Genomic DNA, 24,037 nt, shown 5'->3' with positions numbered 1-24,037 from the left:
AATGATGAAGAATTTTTTCTCCTATAGAAAGCGGTCCCAAAGCAGGTGGCCCCCCGAGCCAGCTGGCACGGCAGCTCAGTGACGTGCCCATCCGCATGCTCTCCCCTCCCTGCTTTGCCCTCCTTAGTGTCCTCTGCGTGGCAGGTTTGTCCCCTGAGTGGCAAAATGCACTGCAGGCATCGCACCCGGATGGAGCAACGTCCAGAGGCAGGAAGAAAGAAGCACTTCTGCTATGTGTCCCTGTAAGAACAATGACCCTTTTCCAGGCATCTCCACCAGAATTCTTCCCCTTGCTTGTTGACCAGCACTGGGTCACAGGCTTGAGTCTAAACTCATAGCTGGCAGGGGGCTATTGCCACAGTAATTGGCTCAGCAGCATCAGGTCCCACCCCCACGGAGGGCACACGGATTTGCGGGGTGGATGGTCCCTGAACAAACAGGGGCTCCGTTAGGAAGAGGAAGGCTCTGCCGTGTGAGTGGCTGGGCGAGGGGGCAGGAGGGAAACTGGGAGCGTTTGCTCCAGGCCACTCTCGCTTTCAGTTTAAATTCTACGGAGATAGAACCGTCCAACATGGCTGTAATGATGTATGTAAGAAGCACAATTATCAGCAGAGCTAAAATGTGAGTTCATTTCATTTCCTACAAACAGGAGTATGTGGTTTAGGCCCCCACGTGCTTCCAAAAGTATTATGTCAGCGCTCTAGGCTCCTCTTCCTTCCGTGGCGCTTGGGTGCAGAGGTACGTGCGCACCAGCTATCCGCCCCAGAGAGGGCTGAGAACTGGATGAATAGTGTGGAGCCCCGTAAAGTGGGGGTGGGGGGGATGCTTGGTTGAGTTGGTGGGTGGGTTTAAAGTGCTTGTTTTATTATAGAGCATCAGTTGCACATGTACAAAACATATTCTTTCACATCTATTCAGTACTTAAACCAACAACTTTAAAAAATCTTTGCTATCTGGCACATGACCTGTGCTCAAATAAATACTTTCGGTTGAATTAAGGGTGAAACTGACTGGGGTTTTATGGAGTGAATATGATGCAGGGGGAAGGGAGGTGATTGAGGGACAATGAAAGGGCTGATTCAAAAGATGGACCGTGGAAACCAAATTAAGAAGAAAAAAGGAAGTGAAGACTTCAGAGGGATCATAGATCATGGCAGGGTGGTGGGGTCATTGGATTGAAGGACCCAGGAAGGTCGAAGAGTTGTTGGAATTAGGTTTCTAGAAGGAGGGAGCAGGGGAGGTAGGGAGAATGGGTTCAGACTTGGGAGGCAGGGAGGTGAGGGATGCCCGGGCGGGCCTGGGGGCAGAGGTTGCGGAGGGGGCGTGGAGGACAACCTCAGTGGAGATAAGGAAGTTGGGCATCACCTGTGCAAATGTGGAAATCAGTGCTGGCTATGAGGGCAAAGACAGTGAGCCAGGCCCTGAAATCTTCTGGAGAGCATCCTGGGGGTGGGGGGTGGGGTGGGTGTAGACTGTGCGGCCACTGAAGCCGGAGCCTCCATCTGCCGTGCAGGTTAGCGTCCCCGTCCACACGAAGATTTTGTTTTTGCATGTAATCAGCACAAGGACGTTTTTAGGTCTGCACATAGATGCATTTTCAGATGTGAATTTCTCTTTAATGATGACGATAAAAGTATTGAGTTACCACTGAAGCATAGTCAGCATACCTGCTGTCTTATGACCTGAATATCTGCTGAGTCCTGAAAGGGCTTCATTATGAGGACTTTACCTCCTCACCAGGTGAGCTCCAGGTCGGTTACCTGCCCTTGGAACAGCATTGCACACACAGGAGGTCCTAAAACCTACCGGCTGGTGTCAGGAAAAGGAGTCCCTGCCTGCACTCTAGTTAGTGTTGCAGAAACTTTCTGTTGAGGAAAGTGTGTATCAGCTGGCAGCTCTTGTTATTCGGACTCATATTGTCTGCTTTTCCTTCTTTGACGGAGCTGAAAATGTGTCATACTTGGGGCACCTCTTCACGGGCTTGCCGGCTCTCATGGCTGGTGAAACTTTTTGGTGATGAGTTGCTTTTTCTTCCCCACCAACATTTTCACAGCAACGGTGCAAGACAACTCATCCCAAACCTCAGGCTTACAGAGACCTTACGGCAATAAGCATCTGTTTTATTCCCTCACTTATCTGCGTTGCTGCGTGCTACTGCCCGGGCTGCAGGTTGCCTGGGCTTGGGTCCTGCTCTCCTCCATGAGTTTCCTCATTTCCTTTGTTTTTGTTTTTTAAATTTTTATTGGAGTATAGTTGATTTGCAATGTTGTGTTAGTTTCAGGTGTACAGGAAAGTGAATCAGTTATACATATACATATATCCACTCTTTTAAGATTCTTTTCCCATACAGGTTATTACAGAGTATTGAGTAGAGTTCTCTGTGCTATTACAGTAGGTCCTTATTAATTATCTATTTTGTATATAGTAGTGTGTATATGTCAATCCCAGTCTCTTTGGACCAGAGACTACTTGATGCTCTGCAGCCACTGCTGCGTCAGGCTTCTAATGACTGGTTGTCCACAGCAAGTCGGGAGATCAGCCCCAGATCAGTGTGGGTGAGCATTTTCTAAAGGAGTGGATGGAGGGCGAGAATAGTTCCTGGCATTATTACGAAGTAAGTAACACAAGAGGGAAAGAGGGCGGGGAGCTAGGCAGTTGTGAAAAGGTGAAATCACCAAAATCTCTTTAGCCCTTAAGTAAAGGCACCATACTAATGACATTTATCCTTGTCAGTGTTTTCTGTTTGGTGTCTGACTCATTTATTTTCCTTGTTCTCACTGTTTCTACATTACGTTTTATGAAGTCACCACATTCGCCTTGAATTTTTCACTCACCCCTTTTCCCTTTCACCAGCATGTGATCTTGAGCATCGTGCTTCAGTGCCAGTATCTAGGGAATCTGAGTAAAATAACAAATGACACCGTCTTCATCTACACGCAGACGTGTAGGCAGTGCTGGGATGGCTCTTGGCCCTGGGGACGGTGGAGGACGGAGGGCAGGAGGATTGGGGGTCACTCCCTACTCCGGAGGAGCTGGTCTGAACCCCTTCTTCCTCTTGACAGTGTCCACCAGGGCCCCCAAGTCTGAGAAGGACGTTCCCTCCTCCTTTGGTGCTTTCAGGGTCTGCTGAAGCAGGTTTTTATGAGGCTGGGTTATGATCCTCCCAACTAAAAAGGAGTAAGATTGCTATTGGAAAGGATTATATGTGGGAGGAAGTGGAGGGACAGTTCCACTAGTTTTGGAGCATCTGCTGCTGAATTGGGATTAAGTGCTGTGCCTTTGCGAAAGGTCGCATTAAGTGGGTGAGTTTCACGTGCCATTGAGTTTTATGGCTTCACAGGTGAAGTTGGGTTATTCCCACCTCGTGAGATGGCCTTTGCCAGGAGCTAGGTAATTGGAAAACAACTAACATTTATTTACGTAATGCTGACTACACACTTAGAAGCACTTTGCATATGTTCATTTTATGGGCACAGGAACCATCGTTGGCCACATTTCTCAGGTGAGGAAATTGAGGCACAAAGTGTTTTAAATAACTCGCCCAGGTCTTGTAGCTTCTGGACTTGAACCCAGGCAGTCTGCTCCAAAGGTTCTGCCTTCAAGCTTTGCTATTGTCTGCCAGCTAGATGTGGGGAAATAATTGTCAGCAGGAGGCTTAGCTGGACAAAAGGCCAGGGGAGGGTAGCTTCTGGTGTGGAATATAGATTATTTTTCAGATATAATGGGAAAATAATAGAAACAGTTGATTGGCTGTTGGTTGGTGGTAAAGGAGATTGCTTTACAGATCCCAGAATGACCTCTAGCTCTGGCTGCTGGTTGCTTCTCTGTGGTCAGTGTGAATGCACTTGCCTGGGTTTTGTGATGCCAGCCAGACAGCGTACTAGCATCGGTGCCAAACACACCCAGGCTCATCACCTCCAAGGTGGTGTACAGCCTGGGCTCTGTGCCTGGGGACTTTCCCTCCTTCCCGCTTCCTTACTGGCACCACGAGGCCACGGGGAGGTTGCTGTGAGGTCATTCTTGGGGGCCGGGCCGCGTCTCCCCTCGTGTCTTACCTGTCCTCTCATCCCCCCGCTCTTCTCCCTCGGGCTCTCCTGCACATCCCATCCCCGAGGGGATGACGTATTTCTCTATATTCCTGACCCGATTTCTGGTTTTGACTTCTTCCCTCTGTTTCTGAGGCCTTTGTGTAGCTCAGGTTTGAGCTGGAGACCTGGACGGGAGTCTTTGACTGGCCTGGTACCTTGGGCAGGTTACAGACGATTCTGAAGCTGAGGTTTCTTTGTCTAGACCTCACCTGCCCCATCCCCCTCACAGGATTGTGGTGAGGGTCAAATAAGATACAGTCATGAAAGTGTGTCTTTCAAAGCATAAATGTACAGTGTTTTTAATGTTCCCAACCTCCCCAGGTGGCCTTGTCACTCCCTGCTTTGATGCCCTGCCTGAGCTTCAGGCACGCTGCCGTCTCCGTTACTTGCTTGTGTGCCTGTACCCGGGAGGGCCCTGCACCGTATTCTCTTTGAATTTCCCAGATTTGGCGCAGGGCTATTGGGCAGGGGGCAGGGCTCAGTCTTGTTTGAATGAACAGATGAAGAGTGTCTTTCGAAAGGAAGTTTGTGGTCATAGGCTTTTTTTTTTGTTTTTTTCCTGAGCAGTCTTCCTCCTATATACCTTTGCTTCTCGAAGTTACCTTGTTACAAAGTAGACCTGTGATACTCCCTTGTGTTCCCTTCTGCAGGTTGCTAACTCCCAGTGCCCGCCTTCTCCAAGATTTATGCTTTGTAAATACTCATCTGATGAGTCTTGTTTTTCAAAAATAAGACAGATCATGGAAACATTCTAGATTTTGAAGTAGAGATAGAAAATATTTGATATTTATTTTTTGTTTGTTCATTTAACAAATGTGTGTCAAGTACTTTTCGGGTACCAAACTCTGTTCCTGGGGCTGGAAATACAGCAGGGAACAAAACAGATGTGATTCCTGCGCATATGTGGCTTCCATTCTAGTGGAGTGCAGGTCGGTGGAGAAGTAAATGAATAAATGAATGAATGAGACAGTCTCCACTAATCTTAAGTGCTGTGGGCAGGGATCATGAGAAGGGGACTCCCAGACCAGTGAGGAGTCCTCACGTGGGTAAATAAACTAGTAATTACAGATGTTACACCCTTCGTCACTGTGTGCTGGGTGACCTGGAGGGCATCTGCTTGTCTTGTCGTGAGGACTTTAAGCTCCATCCACTCCTAACCCACAAGGAAGACAGTGAATGGCTGAGGAGGAAGGTGGCTGCCGCCTGGACTCTGGCCTCACGAGGGTGTCTCTGTCTGCATGAAGGCCCTCAGCCTTGACGAGGACCCTCTTTGCTCAGGCTGCTGGCACTCGAGTGTTTCTGAGGGACCGGGGAGGCCAGGGAAGGTAGACTGTTGGTGGCCTATAACCTTTATGTGCTGTCTTGCCATACCTGTGTACCCGTGTCCTCAGCATGGGGATGCTTTGCTCGCTGCAGCCCATTCACAGGCGAGCAGTTGGCCGCCCGCCCTCCAGACTCCGTGCAGGAGGAGGTGGGTGATGGAGGCCATGCCTGGGGACACAGGGGCTCCTTAGGTTTCTCTGTGGAGGTTGTGTGGGGTCCCAGCTCTGAAGGATGAGAAGGAATGAGCTGGATGAAGATCAGGGTGGGGAACACGTGTGGGAAGCTTGGGAGATGGACAGAAGCCATGGCGGCCAGAGTGCAGGGCGCGGAGAGGGTGGTGTGGGACGGACTTGGCCTTGAGTGGAGGAAAGCCCGCAGGGCCGCCAGGCTATGGTAAAGGGTTTGGATTTTATTGTAAGCGCCACTGGAGGCTGTTGGAAGGTTTTGAGTAAAAGAATGGTCTGATTTGGTTTATTCCATTTTACTGTTGACGGCAATGTGGAGAGGGGACCATGGAGGGGAAGTGGTGATGCGGGGACCCTGGGTGGGGATGGGTGGCGGGCAGGGATGGGGGTACAGTGCCCGGTGGGTCTGTGGAGGAACTCACACCCCGGAGACGGGCTGGGAAGGAGGTGGGAGGAGCCGGGATGGGGACTAGGTTTCTGCTTGAGCAGCGCAGTGGGTGGTTCCTGCGGGAAGAGCAGAAAGTGAGGGTGAGAATGAGAAGCCTTTAGACCCTCACTTGGAGCAGGGGCCGCGAGAGCTGGGGCTGCAGAGCGGAATCGGGCGTCCTCAGCAGAGGGTTGACATTTCTCTCCTCATAACCCCAAGGATCTGAAGAAGCGTGAGGCCACTTTTTCCCATCGGCATGAGATCTGATGGGTTACAAGTTGTGGTCACTGTCCTGTGATTGTATGTTATAGGCTGTTTCTTTTATTTAGTTCGTTCAGGAAAATATTGAGCTAAATGCTATATTCCCTGCAGGGTGCCTGATGATGCTAAGACACACAGGAGGTCTGTGAGGGAGGGGACTGTCTCTAACAGAGGAGACAGACCCTTCCATCAGAACTAAGTCAGGAGCTGCACCAAGAGTGGAGTACAGTGTGACACCATCTGTGATGGGGGGGAATAGGGCTGTGGGCCCCAGAGCAGGGGCCCTGACCTGGCCGGGGGTGCTGGGGAGATTTCAGCGGTCCCAGGAGCAGTTGGTGTTGGCATGAACATGAACAAAGCCCTCTCTTGGAACTGACACATCCTGCAGAAGACACTTGAGGATTCCATGGCAGGGTTGTGCAGCTCATGAGAATGGTAATATTCACATGGGTTAAGGATCCTGATGTCATTGTTACCTGCTTGGGCGAAGGTAAACTGGTTAGTTACTAGGAACTTCCACTGCTCTGTGCTCAGTGTTATTTTGTGGCAAGAAACAGAAAGTGAAATTGGCAGTTCCTATGACTTTACCAACACCTTATGTGCATTGTTTCCAAGAACCAGGGCAGATTTTTGCATGAAAGGCGCTGTGTAGTTATCAGAGGGAGACAACTCTAGATTCACCAGCAAGAGTGTTAGCTTTATGGAATGTACGCATAGCAGTGGGTGTGTTCATGCATATTCACATTAGGACCCTCCAAAGCTGATACGACTCTGTTATAGATTGAATAGCAAGACACTTTTTTTTCTTGAGTAATCTTGTAGAACTTTAAGGAAGCTGTTTTTAATTTTCCTGAGGTTTCCTAAGGTGTATTCTTCCAAAGAGCTAACACCTTGGTCAGGACACTGCTGTAAACGCACAGACAACCTTGTATGCTAAGGAACCTGTACAGAGGTGTGTTGACAGTGGGCGACTGACTGGAGCTGTGAGGGACGCTGGCTGTGTTGTCGCTCGGCCCCTGCGGGGGCCAGGGCTGGTGGTGGGAGTGCGGGGAAGCTGTTCTTGGGCTAAGTTCCCTGCACCACCTGCCGATCCACCCGCAGCCCTGGTTTAGCAACACTGGTGCAGCTGGGAGACACACTGCTGGGACGAGGCTAGGAGCACATGGCGGGTCCACCGTGTCCACGCAGGGGTGGGACGGGTCACGTAGAAGCTGGAGGGACGCGGTGATGAGTGGCCCAGGTGGATGTGGGCAGGTGTCGGGGCAGGGCCTGCTGTCCTCTGGGCGGTGGCACGGGAGCCAGGAGGGAGGGAGGAGATTCTGGGTCATGCGGGGCTCCTGGCAGAGTTGTTTCTCAGCCGTACAGACTCATCCCTCTTTATGGTCTGGGTCAGCAGCCACCTCTTCCATGAACTTTTACTTCCCCACCCCTAACAGGAAGTCATCTTGTCCCTCCCTGGACCCTCACTTACCCCTGGCCTTCTAGCTGCTTGTAGGTGCTGTGCCCCCAGGCTCTGACCTTGAGCTCTGGGACAGGGAGGGGAGGTGCTCCAGGCCACCTCAGAGCTCTCCTTAGATGGAGAAAGAAGAAGTGGACTGGAATACACTTTGCTTTGTTTTGTCTTATAAGGGGATATGGCTCGTTTTTACATTCCTTCATTTCTGAAAAAATTGTGAACTCTGATAATTGTGTAAGTTTGTCATAAATGGGAACTTTTTCTTTTCAGATAACGTGGATGCAAGTGATCTTAAGCAGTTTTTTGAGACCAACTATTCTCAGATATATTTCATCTTCTATGAAAATTTTATAACACTGGAAAATAGTTTGAAATTAAAAGGTAAGAATTTCTACAAAATGTTTTTGATATACAAAGTTTTTTGGTTTTTTAAATAAACATTCAGGAAGTTCTGAGAGGTTGTGTGTGTCATGTGCCATAAGTTACATGCTTTTAAGCTTCCTTCCCTGCCAAACGCTTAGTGGAGCTGCAAGGTCACAGTGGTTGGTGTCTTTCCCTTGAACTTTCTCTCATACAGGCGTTAACTGAACAACAAACAGCCAAAGGGAAAATAGGAGAAGAAACCCACAGAAGGCATGAGTTCCAGAGGCATAATTTACTCAAAAAGAAAGAAAGAAAAGTAATGTATGCACATCATTAAAAAAATTCAGATTCCACTAAAGGGTTTGGAATGAAAGCTGATGTGTCTGTTTGCCCAGACATCCAGTCTTGCTGTGCAGAGGCAACCACTATCAAAGTGTCCTGTATATGTTATTAATATACTGTGTTTATATATGTTTATGGTTATGCCCATACATATTGGGTTGGCCAAAAAGTGCCTTTGGTTTTTAAGTAAAAATAAAAGACACGTTTTTCATTTTCACCAAGAACTTTATTGAACAAGGTATTCACCCTTTTGTTCCACTACCTTCTGCCATTTTTCAGGCAACTTCATAATTCCATCTTCCCAAAACTTTTTATCTTTTTGAGCAAAGAACTTTTCCAGATGCCTTTTACAGTCTTCCAGGGAATTGAAATTTTTTCCATTAAGAGAATTTTGTAAAAACCGAATAAATGGAAATCCGAAGGTGCAATGTCTGGTGAATACGGCAGATGAATCAGAACTTCCCAGCCAAGCTGTAACAGTTTTTGCCTGGTCATCAAAGAAACATGCGGTCTTGCGTTATCCTGATGGAAGATCATATTGACTAATCTTGGATGCTTTTCGTCGAGTGCTGCTTTCATTTGGTCTAATTGGGAGCAGTGCTTGTTGGAATTAATTGTTTGGTTTTCCAGAAGGAGCTCATAATAGAGGACTCCCTTCCAATCCCACCATATACACAATATCGCCTTCTTTGGCTGAAGACTGGCCTTTGGTGTGGTTGGTGGCGGTTCATTTCGCTTGCCCCACGATCTCTTCCATTCCACATTATTGTACAGTATCCACTTTTCATCTCCCATCACAATTTGCTGTTTTCCTTACGTTTAAGTAGAGAATCTCATGCGGAAATACGGTCAAGAAGGTTTTTTTCACATAACTTATGTGGAACCCAAACATCAAAGCGATTGACATAACCAAGCTGGTACAGATGATTTTCAACACTTGGTTTGGATATTTTGAGTATGTTGGCTGTCTCCCAGGTGGTATAGCATTGACTGTTCTCAGTTAATATCTCGATTTGATCTCTTATCAACTTCAGCTGGTCTACCCAACCATGGAGCATCGTCCAGCGAGAAATCTCCAGCACGAAACTTTGCAAACCACTTTTCACACATTCGATTAGTCACAGCACCTTCTCCGTACACCGCACAAATCTTTTTTTTGTGTTTCAGTTGGGTTTTTACCTTTCTTGAAATAATAAAGCATAATATGCCAAAAATGTTGCTTTTTTCTTCCATCTTCAATAATAAAATGGCTACACAAAAATTTACCAATTTTGATGTCTTTTTTTAAATGCATGCTGATGTGACCTGTCACAATACAATCTAACAAAATTGTTTTGAATGAAGTTTAAGACAATTAAGTGCTATTAGACCATCTTACAGAAAAAAACCGAATGAAACTTTTAGCCACCCCAATACTCACGTGAAATATTCTTTGAAAACCAAGCCAATAAAGTCACGCTGCACACTCTGCTCTGTATTTATGTGGCAGGAAGAGTAGCCCGGGAGCCAGACAGGTTTGCATCCTTGCCCTACCCTTCTAGCTGTTTCTCCTTGGACAGGTTACTTCATCTGTGACTCAGTTTCCTTCTGTCAGCATTAAGTAGGTTGACACGTGTCCTGGGATTCCAGGACAAAGCATGGCATGTGGTCTGTGGTAACTGTCAGCTGTCATTATCATCCTCACCTTTCACTTTTATGTAATGTGTTTTGGAAATCCTTGCACGTTAGCACCCTTATAGCCACCATAGTTTTGAACAGTTACAGTTACTGCGCTGGACAGAAGTGCTGTTGTTCCGGATGACCGACTTCGGAGTGACTGAGTCGGGACCACAGAGTTTTAAGGTTGGAAGGGGCTCAAGAGATTGGGTTTTTCACAGTCATCATTCTCGAGTTGAGAAAACCATGTCCAGAGAGGTTATATCACCGGCCTGAGGTCACGCAGATTATTTATCTACTTGTAGAGCCGGAATTGCAGCCAGGCTTCTTGATGCCATGTTCACAGCGCCTTCCCTGTACCAGTGGCTCTCAGAGCACCTTGTGGTTTTTAGACTAGCAGCAGGGGTATCACCTGGGCACTCGTTAAGCCTCCTGAATCAGAAACTCTGCGGGTGGAAAGTCAGCGATTTGTGTTTTCACAAGCCCTCCACTGATACTCATGTGCTCTCAAGCTTGAGAAGCACTGTTCTATTTCATATTTCTCCCATTAAATAAACAACACAGATGATAGGTTGATAGACATTGAAATGTCTGTGTTGCTCACCGAGAGGTAGGAGCCTCTTCTACCTGGGGCCTAGACCATCCATGCTTTAGCATCCTGAAGGGTGCCTTTCGCCCTTGTGGGCCCTGGCCTTGTGGACCCTGGCCTCGTGGACCCTGGCCTCGTGGGCCCTGGCCTCGTGGACCCTGGCCTCGTGGGCCCTGGCCTCGTGGACCCTGGCCTCGTGGACCCTGGCCCTGGCAGCTCTGTCTCCCTCTCCTGTTCAGTTCTTCATTTATTCACCCATCCAGGATTTGAAGCTGACAATGAGCAAGGCACTGGGCTAGATTCCTGAGAGGAATCTGGAGACGTGTCAGATGCTGAACACGCGTCATAGGTGGTGGTAGTTGCGGATGGGTCAGGGTTCACCGGGGAACAGGTCAGAAAGTCGATGTGTTGTCAGATATAGACACCCCGTCTGTGGCTGCTGATTTCCCGTAGAGTGCACGAGGGAGGTTTGGGGACGAGGTGGCCTTGGGGATGGAGGGTAGAGAATGAGTGACAGCAGGGAGGCCACCTTTGGGGCATGTCTGGGGGAAGCATTTCTTTTTCTCTCGACATCAGATGTATGAAAGAGGTCGATGCCTGCCTCGTGGGGAGCCTGCAATTCCAGGTTAAGGCATTTGAACTTTGTTCTTTGGGTGGTCAGGGCTCTCGAAAACATCGGCTACTAAGACAGTGTCTTATAATGTGGTGAGTGAACCGGAGGGAGGAAGACCAGTTAGGAGGCTGATGTTGTCATCTGTGCGAGGTCTGGGGACGCCTGCTCCAGGGATGTGGCAGTTCAGGGCAGAGGAAGTGTCAGGGGTCCATGGGTGCACCGACTGGTCGTGAGACGTGGACGTGGGAAGAGGGATCCCAGAGGGGGAAGCCAGAGACGCTTTCAGGATGTTGAGTCTGGTTCCTCCGCTGCCCTTGCAGCAGAGGGAGCCCTGCAGGGGAGCCAGGTGTGAGGGGCGAGAGGGTGAGCCCAGCTTTGGGCAGTCTGCGTCTGCGGTGCCCGGGGCACACCTGGGCATAGGTGGGCTGTTAAATTATAGGGACTGGAGCTTGGGAGAAGGGAGGTGCAGTCATCCTGTTGCCAAGGGAGAGAGTGTATGCAGAGCGAGAGAGCGGCAGTCAGGGATTTGGGGGAATTCCTTCTTTTATTGGGCAGACAGAGGGAAATAAAGGGGGTAGCCGGGAGGGTGCCAGGAAGCCTGAGAACAGAGGAGTTCAAGGGATGAAAGGTCAGCAGTGCCCACCAATGCAGAGAGTTGAGGACCAGCAGGATGGGGAAGGGTGTCATCATAGAAAGGAACGTACTGAGCGGCCAGCAGGATCGGAAGGCAGACACACAGGGATGGAGCAACCGGGCAGTGAGACAGTGAGCTGCACGGGAGGTGGTCTTTGGGAAGGTGTGAGGATGAAGCCAGAGGAGCTGCGCGGTCCTGGGAAGGTTTTAGGGGACGCGTTTCCCTGGTCGCAGGCTGAGGAACAGGAGGCAGCAGATGGTGCCTGGTGTGGGGGTGGGCCGAGACGTGGTCACATGGAAAGGAGGCCGTGGAGAGGAGCGTGTGGACCCCTGGCTGTTCCTGTGAGACCTGAGGCAGAGGCCGAGCATGGAGGGGGTGCTGGGGGAGGCTGCACAGCTGATGCTCAGGCCCTGCGAGGGGCGCTGCTCCAGCCTCTAGTAGGTCAGATCACATGTGGGCACGTGCCCAGGACGCCAAGATGTGTTCTTTTTAAATGAATTTCTCAGTTTTTTCCCCTGTGATTTATAAATTGGTATAAATCTTGAAATTAAATTTTTTTCTTGCCAAATGTGGTAGATCTTTCAAATATGAAATTATGTGATTTTTATCTTGCTTCCTAGCTCTGTTCCACTTCACTAGTTTTCACAGGTGTGTGGAGCAGAAAAATGTGATATTACGTACAATCAATAACAAAGAAAAAAATTAAAATCCGTATCTGAAAAACCCCCTACAACCTAAAATCCTGTTTTTAAAAGGCCACCCCCCTCCCCCGCTTTGCTCCTTCTATCCTTTAGGAACATGTAGCAGTTCAAGACCATCAGTCAGTTTGTGCTGCATAACAAATGGCACAACAGACCATCCCAACACTGAGCACCTTAAAACAGCTACCAGTCATTTAGCTTGTGATTTTCTGGGTCTGCTGGACAGTTCCTCAGGTTTGGGCTGGCTCATGCCTCTGACCAGCTGGTGGCGGGTGGCCTCATTCACACGTGTCCTGGTTAGCAAGCCACTGCCCAGGGTGCCTTAGTGCTCCTCCATGTGGCCCCTCTTCCCAAGCTGGCAGGCTCTCTTGGGCTTCTTCACACGGTGCCCTTAGGGCTCCGCGCTCACAGGTGCGGAGGGCTTTTCAAGCTCGCTTCACATTTGCTGTCATCGGGGCAGAGCAGGTCACAGGGCCTCTCAGGTTCAAGGGCTGGGGAAGGGGACCCCTCTTGTTGCGGGGGAAGATGCTCCACGGTTGATTACAACTTAGAAAGCCTGGAAGCTGTGTGTCACCAGCTAGCAAGGAGCAGCTCTGCTGAACGTGGCCCCGGGCAGTCTGGCTCTGTCACGCACCTGCATCCCTAACGCAGGCCGCACAGCACCTCCCGGGATCTTTGACTGAATGTCTGTATGTTGAGGCTTGAATGTTTTAAGGTACCTTTTAGCATAATTTTTTTTTTTTTTTTTTTTTTTTTTGCGGTAGGCGGGCCTCTCACTGTTGTGGCCTCTCCCCTTGCAGAGCACAGGCTCCGGACGCGCAGGCTCAGCAGCCATGGCTCACGGGCCTAGCCGCTCTGCGGCATGTGGGATCTTCCCAGACCGGGGCACGAACCCGTGTCCCCTGCATCGGCAGGCGGACTCTCAACCACTGCGCCACCAGGGAAGCCCAGCATAATTTTTAATATCCTAAAATTTGTACATTGTCATGATAACTGATTCTTTTTTTATATTCCAGGGAATAATAAGTCACAAAGGGAGGAGCTGGACTCCATCCTCTTTCTTTTTGAAGTAAGTTTTTATTAATTCATTTAGCTTTTAAGATTCTTGTCAAAAATATGGTATTTTAGATCTTTAATTTGAAGATAAGTAAAAATGATGGACATGTATACCCTTCCTTCCTCTTCTACAAACAGTGCTGCTAAGAATGTTCTTCTGATTTGTTTTCCTTGTGGGAGAATTTTTCCTGTATGGGTACCTAGATGGGAAGTTGTATGCACCTTTTAAATATCGATATTGCCAAATTGCTCTTCGAAAAGGTCATGTAAACTTATTTATTTTTTTAAATATTTATTTGGCTGCACCCGGTCTTAGTTGCTGCATGCAGGATCTTCGTTGCCGCGTGTGGGATCTTAGTTGTGGCATGTGTGTGGGACCTAGTTCCCTGACCAGGGATCGAACCCAGGCCCCCTGCATTGGGAGCGTGGAGTCTTACCCACTGGACCACCAGGGAAGTCCCCATATGCAAGTTCTGAAGCGTGAGGGTAAAGCTTGCATGCTTGCCCTCCCCCCAGTTTAAGATCCAGAAGCGGCAGTTGCCTCTCCCCAACCCCATCCCTTCTCTGCTCCAAAGGCAGCCATGCCCTGCCCTTTGTGCCATTCCCTTTCTTTTCAAAGATGATTTTCCACAAGCATTTGTACCCCTAAACAATGCACCACGGGGTTTTGTTTGGTTTTGAGTGTCATAAACATGGTCTCATCTGGAGCACAGTCAACGTTATTTCTAACCTTTATCTGTGTGTTTGAATCTAGTGCTGGTTCGTTCATTCCATTCCCACTGGGTCAGGTGGATGTATGATTTAATTCCAACATTTTCTGTAGATGGTTTTGGTTTTCTTGGTAGGTAGGTAGATCGTCTGGGAATAAAGGTGACTCTGGTCTCCTTGTCTTCCTCCACTGGCTCAGCCCTGCAGCGCGCTGGTAAATGGGAATGATAAAGGTGGTCTTCCTGTTTCTGATTTAAAGAGAGTTTTGTTAATGTTTCATCATTAAGAATAATGTTTTCTGTAAATTTTTGGTAGATACTCTTTATCATAATAAGGAAGTTTGTTTCTATTCCTAGGTTGGTAAGATTTATAAAAAATCATAGATGGGGGCTTCCGTGGTGGCGCAGTGGTTGAGAGTCCGCCTGCCGATGCAGGGGGCGCGGGTTTGTGCCCCTGCCCGGGAAGATCCCACATGCCGCGGAGCAGCTGGGCCCATGAGCCATGGCCGCTGAGCCTGCGCTTCCGGAGCCTGTGCTCCACAACAGGAGAGACCACAACAGTGAGAGGCCCGTGTACCGCAAAAAAAAAAAATCATAGATGGGTTTTGAAGTTTTCAAAAGTTTTTTTCTGCATTGATTGAGACGATTCTTCATGAATATGAATGTGGTGAATTCCAGTTCTGAGTTTTGGGAAGGCTAGTATTATGTTTGCATTTTTGGATCTATGTTCACAACTGAGGTTGGTCTGGATTTCCTTTCCTCATACTGTTTTGAATGATCCTGTTACAAAGGTTACAGGACCTGTTGTCAAGTGTCTGTTCTTTTTCTATTATATAAAATAGTTTGTATAAGATTGGACTCATCTGCCCCTGGAAATTTTTTTAGTCTTCCCTGTAAAAACCACCTGAAACTGGTGCTTTTTTGGTTTTGTTTTTTTTAGTGGGAGGACTTTAACTACTTCCATTTCTTTAATAGTTTTTGGATTACTCTGTTGATGATTCAGGTTTTATATTTCTTCTTGATTCTGGTTTGGTAAATTATATATTTTTCTAAGAATTCAAGGAACTTGGTCTTATCACCAGTTTTAAAACTTATGGGCACAGTTCTTCTTTTAAGAGTCATACATAATCCCTTCAATTTTATCTGCTTTCGATTAATCTTCGCTGTCTCCAAACTGTTGCTCTTTCTTATTACTAGAAGTAGTAGTAGTAATAAAAGCATTTATGTTACACTTTACAGGTATGATTTTACTATCATCTTTCAGTTGCCGTCGCAGCAGTTTTAGGCTCTGTTCTCAGTCTAATTGCTGTTCCTTTAAACGCCTTTTCTCTCTGGCTTATCTTAACATTCTTGTCTTAATTTACTCTTCGGTTCTCCAGTCTCACCACGAAATGTCTAGTTGAAAATTTCTTGCTTTGTATCTGTGTGCGTCCTCTATTTCTGGATTCAAATCTTTTACAATGTCTGTAAAACTCTCTGCTACTTTCTTCTCAAATATTGACCCTTCCCTCTTTTTTCTGGCCGTACTTTCTAGGATTCCCACGCAAACTTCTTGGTCTGTCCTCCGCATCCCTCAGGCTCACCTCTGGCCTCCCCACCCTGTCTCCTGGCCTTGTGCCCTGCCAGGTGGCCTCGGCTATCTCTCCCCAGGGCACTTTCTCCATTTGGGTCTAATCTGCTGCTTCACTGTGCTATTGAGCTTTTAATTTCTGTGTTTTAACTTCTTTTGGTTTGATATTCATATGTGGCTGGTTGCTTTTGATGGTCTCTTGATCCTTGTTCATTTTCAGACATCTTTTATTTTCTGAAACATTCATCATGGAAGAGTTCAGGCTCTGTATCCGATCATTCTTCTATCTGAAGTCTGTCTTGGGTTGTCGAAAGCTGTTGGTTATTTCTACCATCTCTCACGATGGCTTCTTTTCTTGTATGTTTTGTGATATGATTTTGAGATCTGATTTCATCGGATGCAGATTTAATCTGCTTGAATCCTGTTTTTCCAGAGGGTTTGTCTTTGCTTTTCCTGGGGGTCTGGTTTGAATCCCATTTTTTTCTGGAGGGTTTGTCTTTGCTTTTGCAGGGGTCTGGGAGTACTCTTGTTTGGGATCACTTTGGCTCCACTTGAGGGTCCTGGTTCATTACTGGCATCCCAGGTTCAGTCAGGCACACTTCTAGGTGATGGAGGTATGGCAGTGGGCAGTGGGATGGATGGAACGCCCTGCTCTCATGGAGCACGTCTTAACGTTTCATGGCAAACTGAACAGTCCACTGGTGAGAATGGATATGTCAGTGCTCCAGTAACCACCTTATGAGTCAGAAAATTCTGAAAGGCCCTTTTCAGAAGTGACACGTAGATGGTGGCCCTTGAGGTGGCTGCCTACATAGGGGAAAAGGAGGGTTGGTGTAAAAATGTAAGGCACCTGGTGAATGGGTTTCAAGACCAAATAATTCACTTGACTTTGAGCACCTTCTGCATTCAGCAGTTGAGAGGTGTTCATGGTTCCTGGGATTTGTTTTAATCAGGTGTGGTAAGACACACAGACCTGAAAATGATTGGCATGAAGGAAGACGTTATTACAGTGCGTCCAGTGCCTTAGAAGCAGGAGGCATGGCGCGTCAGGTAGGGCCATAAAGAGGAGCTCCAAGGTGAAAGGAGCAGGCAGAGAGGGAATCCAGGGCTCTAGTGGCATCTCTGTCTGAGAGGTGGTTTCTGCAGGAAGGAATGGGCCAGGCGAGGTCACCAGCAGGCTGAGCAGGTTAGGATTGGATTGCGTGAATAATTGCTGCGGGCTCTGGGCTCTGGGAGCGGTCCCCAGCTTTCAGTACCTGGTCGCCAGGCAATGCGGGCAGGGGATAGTGTCCCAGAGTGTGAGACCCCATTAAAGGAGGTGGCTGAGGTGTGGATTTGGGCTTGGCTGCTTTGCATATCAAAGGCGTGCTGGCAGGTACTCCCAGGAATTCACTAACCTGGGAGGGCAGCTCCTGCCAGTGCAGCAAGGCCCCAGGTGTCAGAGCATCGACAGAGTGAGAGAGTGGCATCGACATATACACACTACCAAACGTAAAATAGATGGCTAATGGGAAGCAGCCGCATAGCACAGGGAGATCAGCTTGGTGCTTTGTGACCACCTAGAGGGGTGGGAGGGAGGGAGACGCAAGAGGGAAGAGATATGGGAACAGATGTATATATATAACTGATTCACTTTGTTATAAAGCAGAAACTAACACACCATTGTAAAGCAATTATACTCCAATAAAGATGTTAAAAAAAAAAGAATACAGAAAACAAGAAGATACAGTTCTTAGATGTTGTTTCAGGCCGTCTGCCATGCTGTATGTCATCCCCCCTTTGGTAGAGAAGTGGGGTAGTTTGGATAGAGTTTGATAGCAAGGCATTTCCCCAGCCTCCCAGTCCCCAATTAAAATATGCATCAGCAGAGGAGGTTTCATATTAAAACTTACACATATCCTGGCCTCAGAATGCTACTTATTCATCTGCTTTTCAAGTATCACAGAGTTAGAAATCACAGATACACGGACATTGATTTCTAGATCCCTTATTTTTGAATTTATCTAAATTACCCCACCAGATTAAATAAACCCTGTTTTTTTCCTTCCTAGAGGCTGAACGGGTTCTTGTTATCCTGTGAAGTGTGGCGGGAGCTGGTCTCACCCTCAGAGCCCCTGGGGCTCCCTGTGTGGCTGTTGGGGTCACCCTGTGAGAGCACTGTCACCCGCACTTGGCTTGTTGCCCCCTGGCCTCTCTGCCCACAGTTTCACTCCTACCTCTTGGTTTATGCAGCTGTCTTTTCAGGGCCTGCCCTTTGCTCTCCTGCTCTTCCGGCCGTCTCTCAGGCTGTGTTCAGACCCCTCGTTTCTCCTGGCAGCTCCAGCTAGAGGTGCCCGTTCTCTTCTGTCAACTTGTATAATGCACTCCCACTTGTTACCGTTGCATTACAGCCAGATGTTCCTGGTTTTCCCTCCAGGTGCCTTAGATTCCTACGGAGCCTAGGAAGTTCCTGGGGCCCCTTGTAATCCTTTGTGTGCCCCACACCGATTGGCACAATATTTATTGTGGGATTAAAGCCTCTTAAATTCTCGACTTATCTCCCATGGGGTTTATGTGTTATTTTTATATTAAAAATATTTTCTTTTCTCGCCTATAACTCCCTGGACAAAGGGGATGAGAGAAAGGTAGCAGAAGGGCTGGCGAGGTTTGGATCTGGCTTTGGCACAGTGCGCCGTGCAGCCCTGACTGAGGCAATGAACCTTCCTTTGCTTTGGGGTCCGCGTCCCTGCAGCAGGGATGGGATCAGATGAGGTCTGGGGGCTCTTCAGCTCTGTCAGCAACCTAGGGTCCCACAAAGGTAGCTTTGATGGAAGTCTCCAAACAAGACGTCTTCAAAATAAGAAGTTCACGGGGGAGTCTTTTTCAGCATGAAATTTAGTTTCATGCTTTTATTTAGTTTTAATATCAAATCACTTTGATCAGCCTTTGAGTATCTAAACACCTCAGTTGCTTTCTTCTCTCAAGCAGCTCTGTTCACTAGAGCTTTCTGGGACGATGGGAATATTCTACATGCAGCTAGGTGACCACTCGCTACATGGGCTACTTCGTGCTGGGAATGTGGCTGGTGTGACTGGGCAACATAAATTTTAATTGTAAGTAGTTTGATTTGATTTAGATTTTAAACTTAAATAGCCACACGTGTGCTAGTGGCTGCCGATTAGACAGAGAGGCCGTGGCGTCTTCCAGCGGAGCCTGGCGACCTTGTCTGGAAGACTTGTTTCCAGACACCTGGTTAAGTCCTCAGCATGTGGCCTGTCCCTCTCCTCGTGGGGAGGGGACTTCACTGCAGGTTTAGGGTTTTACTGGAACACGCCTTTGGCCGAGGGGCACGCGCACCTGCCTCCTTGGGTGGGGGAGCAGGACCCCAGAGTGGTGTTCTGCAGACACAGGGTTGAAAAGCCACACCAGATTTCATCCTACTTTTTTCATGCTTATTTTAAGATGAATATAATAGTATAAACCAGGGCCAGTCAAATGGGTTTGTACTTCATCTCGCCCCTTCCCTCCAGCCACCCATCGAGATCAAGAAAACGCTGTCGGTGTCCTCCCAGGGCAGTGCCCGCTGGTCCTCCTCACCCTTCCTGCGGTGGGAGGTTCTGGTTGGAGAGGACTGGACATCAGAGCCAGCGGTGAGCTGCCCAGAGAGCGCAGGTGACATGGGGCTTCTTCAGGGGCCAGCAGAGGAGGAGGGGTGATACTGGGGTCCTTAGGTTTTATTTTTCCGTTACCAGCAAAAATGACAGTTTGTCTGACAAGCCTCCTACCTAGCGTCTGTGGGAGCGATGCTGGCTTGGAGGGGACTCGTGGGTGGCAGCCTTGCTGGGCGCGCTGACGTTGGGGAATTGTTACTGACCGGCTGGGAATCCAGGGCTCTAGTGGAATCTCTGTCTGACTTTAATGGAATTCAGCCCAGGCTCTCCGGCTCTTCAGTGTTCCAAGGGAGCTTATACAGAAGTGGGTTTAGCCTCAGATTCTTTTCCTCAAAATAGGGGAAAGGACTTTTAATAGCTTTCCAGATGATGATAATTCAGCTGGACTGGTGAGGTGCCTGGGGTTGTGCGAGAGGAGGTGACATGATGTGCTTGCTGGTCTTCACCCTGTGCAGTTGCTTTCCCTGTGCCAGCCAGTGATTTGAGGATTAACTGTATTTACCATACACACGCACTTATTTATCTTTTCACACTTAATTACCTCATTCTGCTCCAGATATTAACAGTGAAGAAGAATTGCCTGAAGAGAAACTAGAATTATGGATATAATAGGATTATAAGCAGTTCTGAGATGTTTGTCCTCCCAACCTCTCTCCGCCTCCCCCCACCATCCTTCTTCTTTTGGTGGAACTGCTTATCTTTTCTAACTCTTTGAAAATGAAAACAAATTAGAAGCTCCTGTGGAGGTTCAGGGGAAACGCTTGGACTGAATCATGGCCAGGTCTGTGCATTCAGGGCAGATGACCTGCAGGATATTAAGTCACGGCCCTCTTTTCTTCTGAGCAAATAACACAGAGCAAGGCCGCAGAATTGTAGTTTTACAATTAACTAGTTTCCACAGCCCTGCTCGCCCCTGCTTTATTTGTCATTAGTTATTCCAGCCTGTGCAGCGTGCAGAAAACCTCCAGGGCTGCTCCCCACCCCACGCCGAGGGGAAGGCCTTCGCAGGCCTCTCACACTGTTAGTGCTTTTTATTTCTTTTTCCCGTAAGGACCACTTTACTGCTGGTGAGAGGAGGAGGGACAAGAACAAATAAAATGAACACGAAAAACAGATTCCTCTTAAATTCTTGGAATCTAAGTACTTATTGAGAATTTCAAAGATTTGGATGCTTCAGTGGACTTTTTTGCTTGTTTTTTTAAAGGAATGATTCCAACTTTGAATGCGGCTCCTGGGTCATTGCCGTAATTCTAAATGACTGATTGCAGCTGAGAAAAGTCAGAGTCAGCTCACAGTTCCCGGAGAACTGGGCCGACAGATACTCCTCTCCATCCCCAAAGCCGCCCTGAGTTCCGGTGGGCAAGCATGACCAGGATACTTGGTCATCTTTCTGACATTGGCGTTTACTTTAATGTGTTACGTGTACTTAAAGTGATCATATAGAGACATAGAATTGCTCTGGCTTTCTTCATAGCATTAGTCACGCTTGCTGTTTTTATCAACATTGGGCCCTTGGTTGGGGGCAACTCCAGGTGGTGGCGTTCGTGTCATGGCAGAGTGTGACCTGCTCCCCGACACCCCCTGAGACTTCCTCGGCCGGGGTTGCAGTGGAGGCTGGGTGGCTTGTCGTGCCCTTTCTCCCTGGTCTCAGGTGTTGTTTGTGGTGGTGAGTTAGCTCAGTAATCGCCCCTCAGTGCCGGGTCCTGTACGGGATGCTGGGGACATAACAGAACACAGGGCCCAGGTCTTCTCTTTCTGTAGCACATGGTTATTCTGGTGTCTGCTTTTGATCATGAAATGTTTATGATCTCTGCAGGCTGGAAGATGGAAGCAAAGCATAAACGTCGAGTCCTTTCTAGAATTCTGTGAATGCGTTGTTTGCAGTTACAATTTGATTATCTTATTACAGCGTGTTAATAATTTGAGATGAGTGTCTGAGTTGAAAGGAGCCATTTTCAATGGACATTTTAACTCTAAATTTAATACCAAGACTACAGTTTTCCTTATGCCTTGTGACTTCCAGGTGAGAAACTTGGGATTGACCCAACAGGATATACTGAATTACTCAGTTTACCTCGGAGGAAGGGAAACTGGAGATGTCTGGAGCTGTTTGCGGCCGTGTGAAATTACATTCCCCCTTTCCTCTGCCGCAGCCCGGGTGCCCTGGCCCCGCTCTCCTGGGTAGCTGACACCTTCAGGAGTGGGTCGCCCAAAGGCAGCACCAGCAGATGCTTCCAGGAATCCTGCAAAGGGCAGAGGGTAGAAACTGCATCAGGATTACATGTATGGAAACCTCACAGTGAAACTCGAGCACATTGTATTTACTGTTAGAACAGCAGGAGATACGTAAAGAGCTTTTTCTCTCCCTTTAAGTTGATTGGAATTCATATGGGAACACAGTTTGGACGAGTTGGTTTCTTTGTCAGTTTAGGAGATAGTTGTACACAGACTTGCTGTGTGGTCAGTTTTCTGTGGCTTGTTTTGCTTGGATATGGCGTGGTGGCCATCACAGAGTGACAGCCGGTGTGTGATGTGCTCCCGACACAGGATAGGCTGTAAACCTGCTGAGCACCAGCTGCTCCCGCAGACCCTGGCATTCGCCGGGTGAACTTGGCAGAGGGGCTAGTCGTGAGCCAACTGCAGGTCTGCGACACTTTGTAACTGTGGGGAAGCAGGCGTTTCACTCCTCGAAGGTTCTGGGAGGGTGGGGACCATGTACTGGCATCTCACTGGGGGTTGTTATTTCTCTACTTGCCACTTACCTGGAAACGCTCTGGAAGTGATTTTTTCTTCCGTTTTGTGAAAAATGGCACAGAAAAGACAGACAACTGGTTGTGTTGGTATCAAAATTGAAAAGACGTGAAAAACACAGTTTTTAGCCAGAAAATAGAAGCTGGAATTGAAGAAGAGCTCAGCAGATTTGATTGTGACTGAGGTTTCCTGTGTCCGATCCTTGTGTGAAAAGAAGACTCCTCTTGGGTGTGTTCCAGTGAGTGTGTTATTCAGGGCAAGACCACATATTATGGGTGGAATTACGTGCTACTATGTCATTTTCTGTATTTTATGGTTCATCTTTCCGTGTTTGGAAGCCAGTTCTGATTGACTTGGTCTTTGGTAGAGGAATTTAACTTATTTATATTTATTATTTTTATGTGATAATTAACATTAAACCTTTTTTTTTCTACTTTTGTTTTTTGGGGGAGAGGTTACTGACTTCCAATGCTTTGCAATTTGGGAGATATACTTTCACTTTTCTATCATTCCAATAATTGTCTTTACATTAACAAAATGCTATTTGAACCTTTTTCTTTTTGTTGTCCGTATCAAGAAGAAAGCAGTGTTTGGTGGTACTTTTACTTTAACACCACATATCTTTCGTACTTCTTACTTTTCACCTATTTTAAGCATTTTATATCCAGATTATTTTAATGTTTTTTAGAATTTATTTCTCTTATGTTAATGATTTTGAGAATTTACTCTATTTTTCATACCCACATTAATTCCAATTATATAAATATAGCTCATTGTTCATAGTGTTGATGCACCTGCATCCTTGTTTTGGGATTGTTTATTTTAACTAATCTCCTTATTTGCTGGAACATGACTCACTTAGTATGTTGAGGAAGTGAGGTGTGTGGCTGATAAACTCCCAGCTCTAGAATATCTTGTTTTTTTTAACTTCAAACACATACAGCTGGCTCTGCGCTTTTCGAATCATCTTTTTTTCTCAATACTTTGAATTTTATTTGCTTTTCAAAAGAGCTGTAGTTTACTCTAGTTCTCTGTATCACATGCTGGAGTCACATGTAGGCATCTGGTTTGCTGTGGGACTCCCGTCCTCCACGTGTGTCTGTGTTCTGGTGCCCCTTCTTCTCGGCCTGGCCTGCAGTGAGCAGCTGACCACGCTGTCTTCTGAAGCTTAATGTTGCAGAGAGAAAGACTGAGGTCAGCCCGAGTTTTGTTCCTTTGTGGATAATCCATTTGTCCTTTTTAGATTTGTGTAGGATTTTTAATTTTATTTTCAATTTGCAGCTTGGAACGTACTACGTCTAGACATTTATCTATGTTCAGCTTATTTAGTTCTAGGGGAGGCCTTGGGATGCGCATCGTCTCAGCGTGAGGTTATGGTGGGAAACCATGGCAGACTCTAGATCCGTGTTGTCCGGGTTTTCATCTGCACATGATATTTTCTGATTTCAAATGTCACTTACTTGTGCATCTGCTGCTTTTATTTACCTAGATCTTAAAGAAGATTCAGTGTCTACTTGGGTTTCTTAAGAATGTGAATCAGAATTTCTAAAAAAGTATCCTCCTCTTGCAGCAAATCTATTTCAGGAGGAACCCGTTCCTCTTGAGGGTGGTCTCCTCCTTTGCTGCGTGCTCTAGGTATGTTCTGCTTTCATGGGGGGGGGGCCC

The 24,037-nt window shown here is 47.5% G+C and overlaps 1 protein-coding gene across 5 annotated transcripts in view; it reads left to right on the top strand.

Moving 5' to 3' along the window:
* Positions 1-24,037, top strand: part of RALGAPA2 (Ral GTPase activating protein catalytic subunit alpha 2) — a 287,179-nt gene that overhangs the window by 14,090 nt on the left and 249,052 nt on the right. For all 5 annotated transcript variants that reach the window (XM_081256663.1, XM_081256662.1, XM_081256661.1 and 2 more), the window contains exons 2-3: positions 8,011-8,121; positions 13,655-13,707. In XM_081256663.1, coding sequence (XP_081112789.1) covers positions 8,011-8,121; positions 13,655-13,707 — 164 coding nt within the window. The remainder of the gene's footprint in view (positions 1-8,010; positions 8,122-13,654; positions 13,708-24,037) is intronic.

The sequence above is a fragment of the Mesoplodon bidens genome, assembly GCF_964165515.1.
Source record: "Mesoplodon bidens genome assembly, chromosome: 15".
NCBI lineage: Eukaryota > Metazoa > Chordata > Mammalia > Artiodactyla > Ziphiidae > Mesoplodon > Mesoplodon bidens.
The sequence above is the reverse complement of the archived record's forward strand: the minus strand, read 5'-3'. Positions and strand labels throughout refer to the sequence as shown.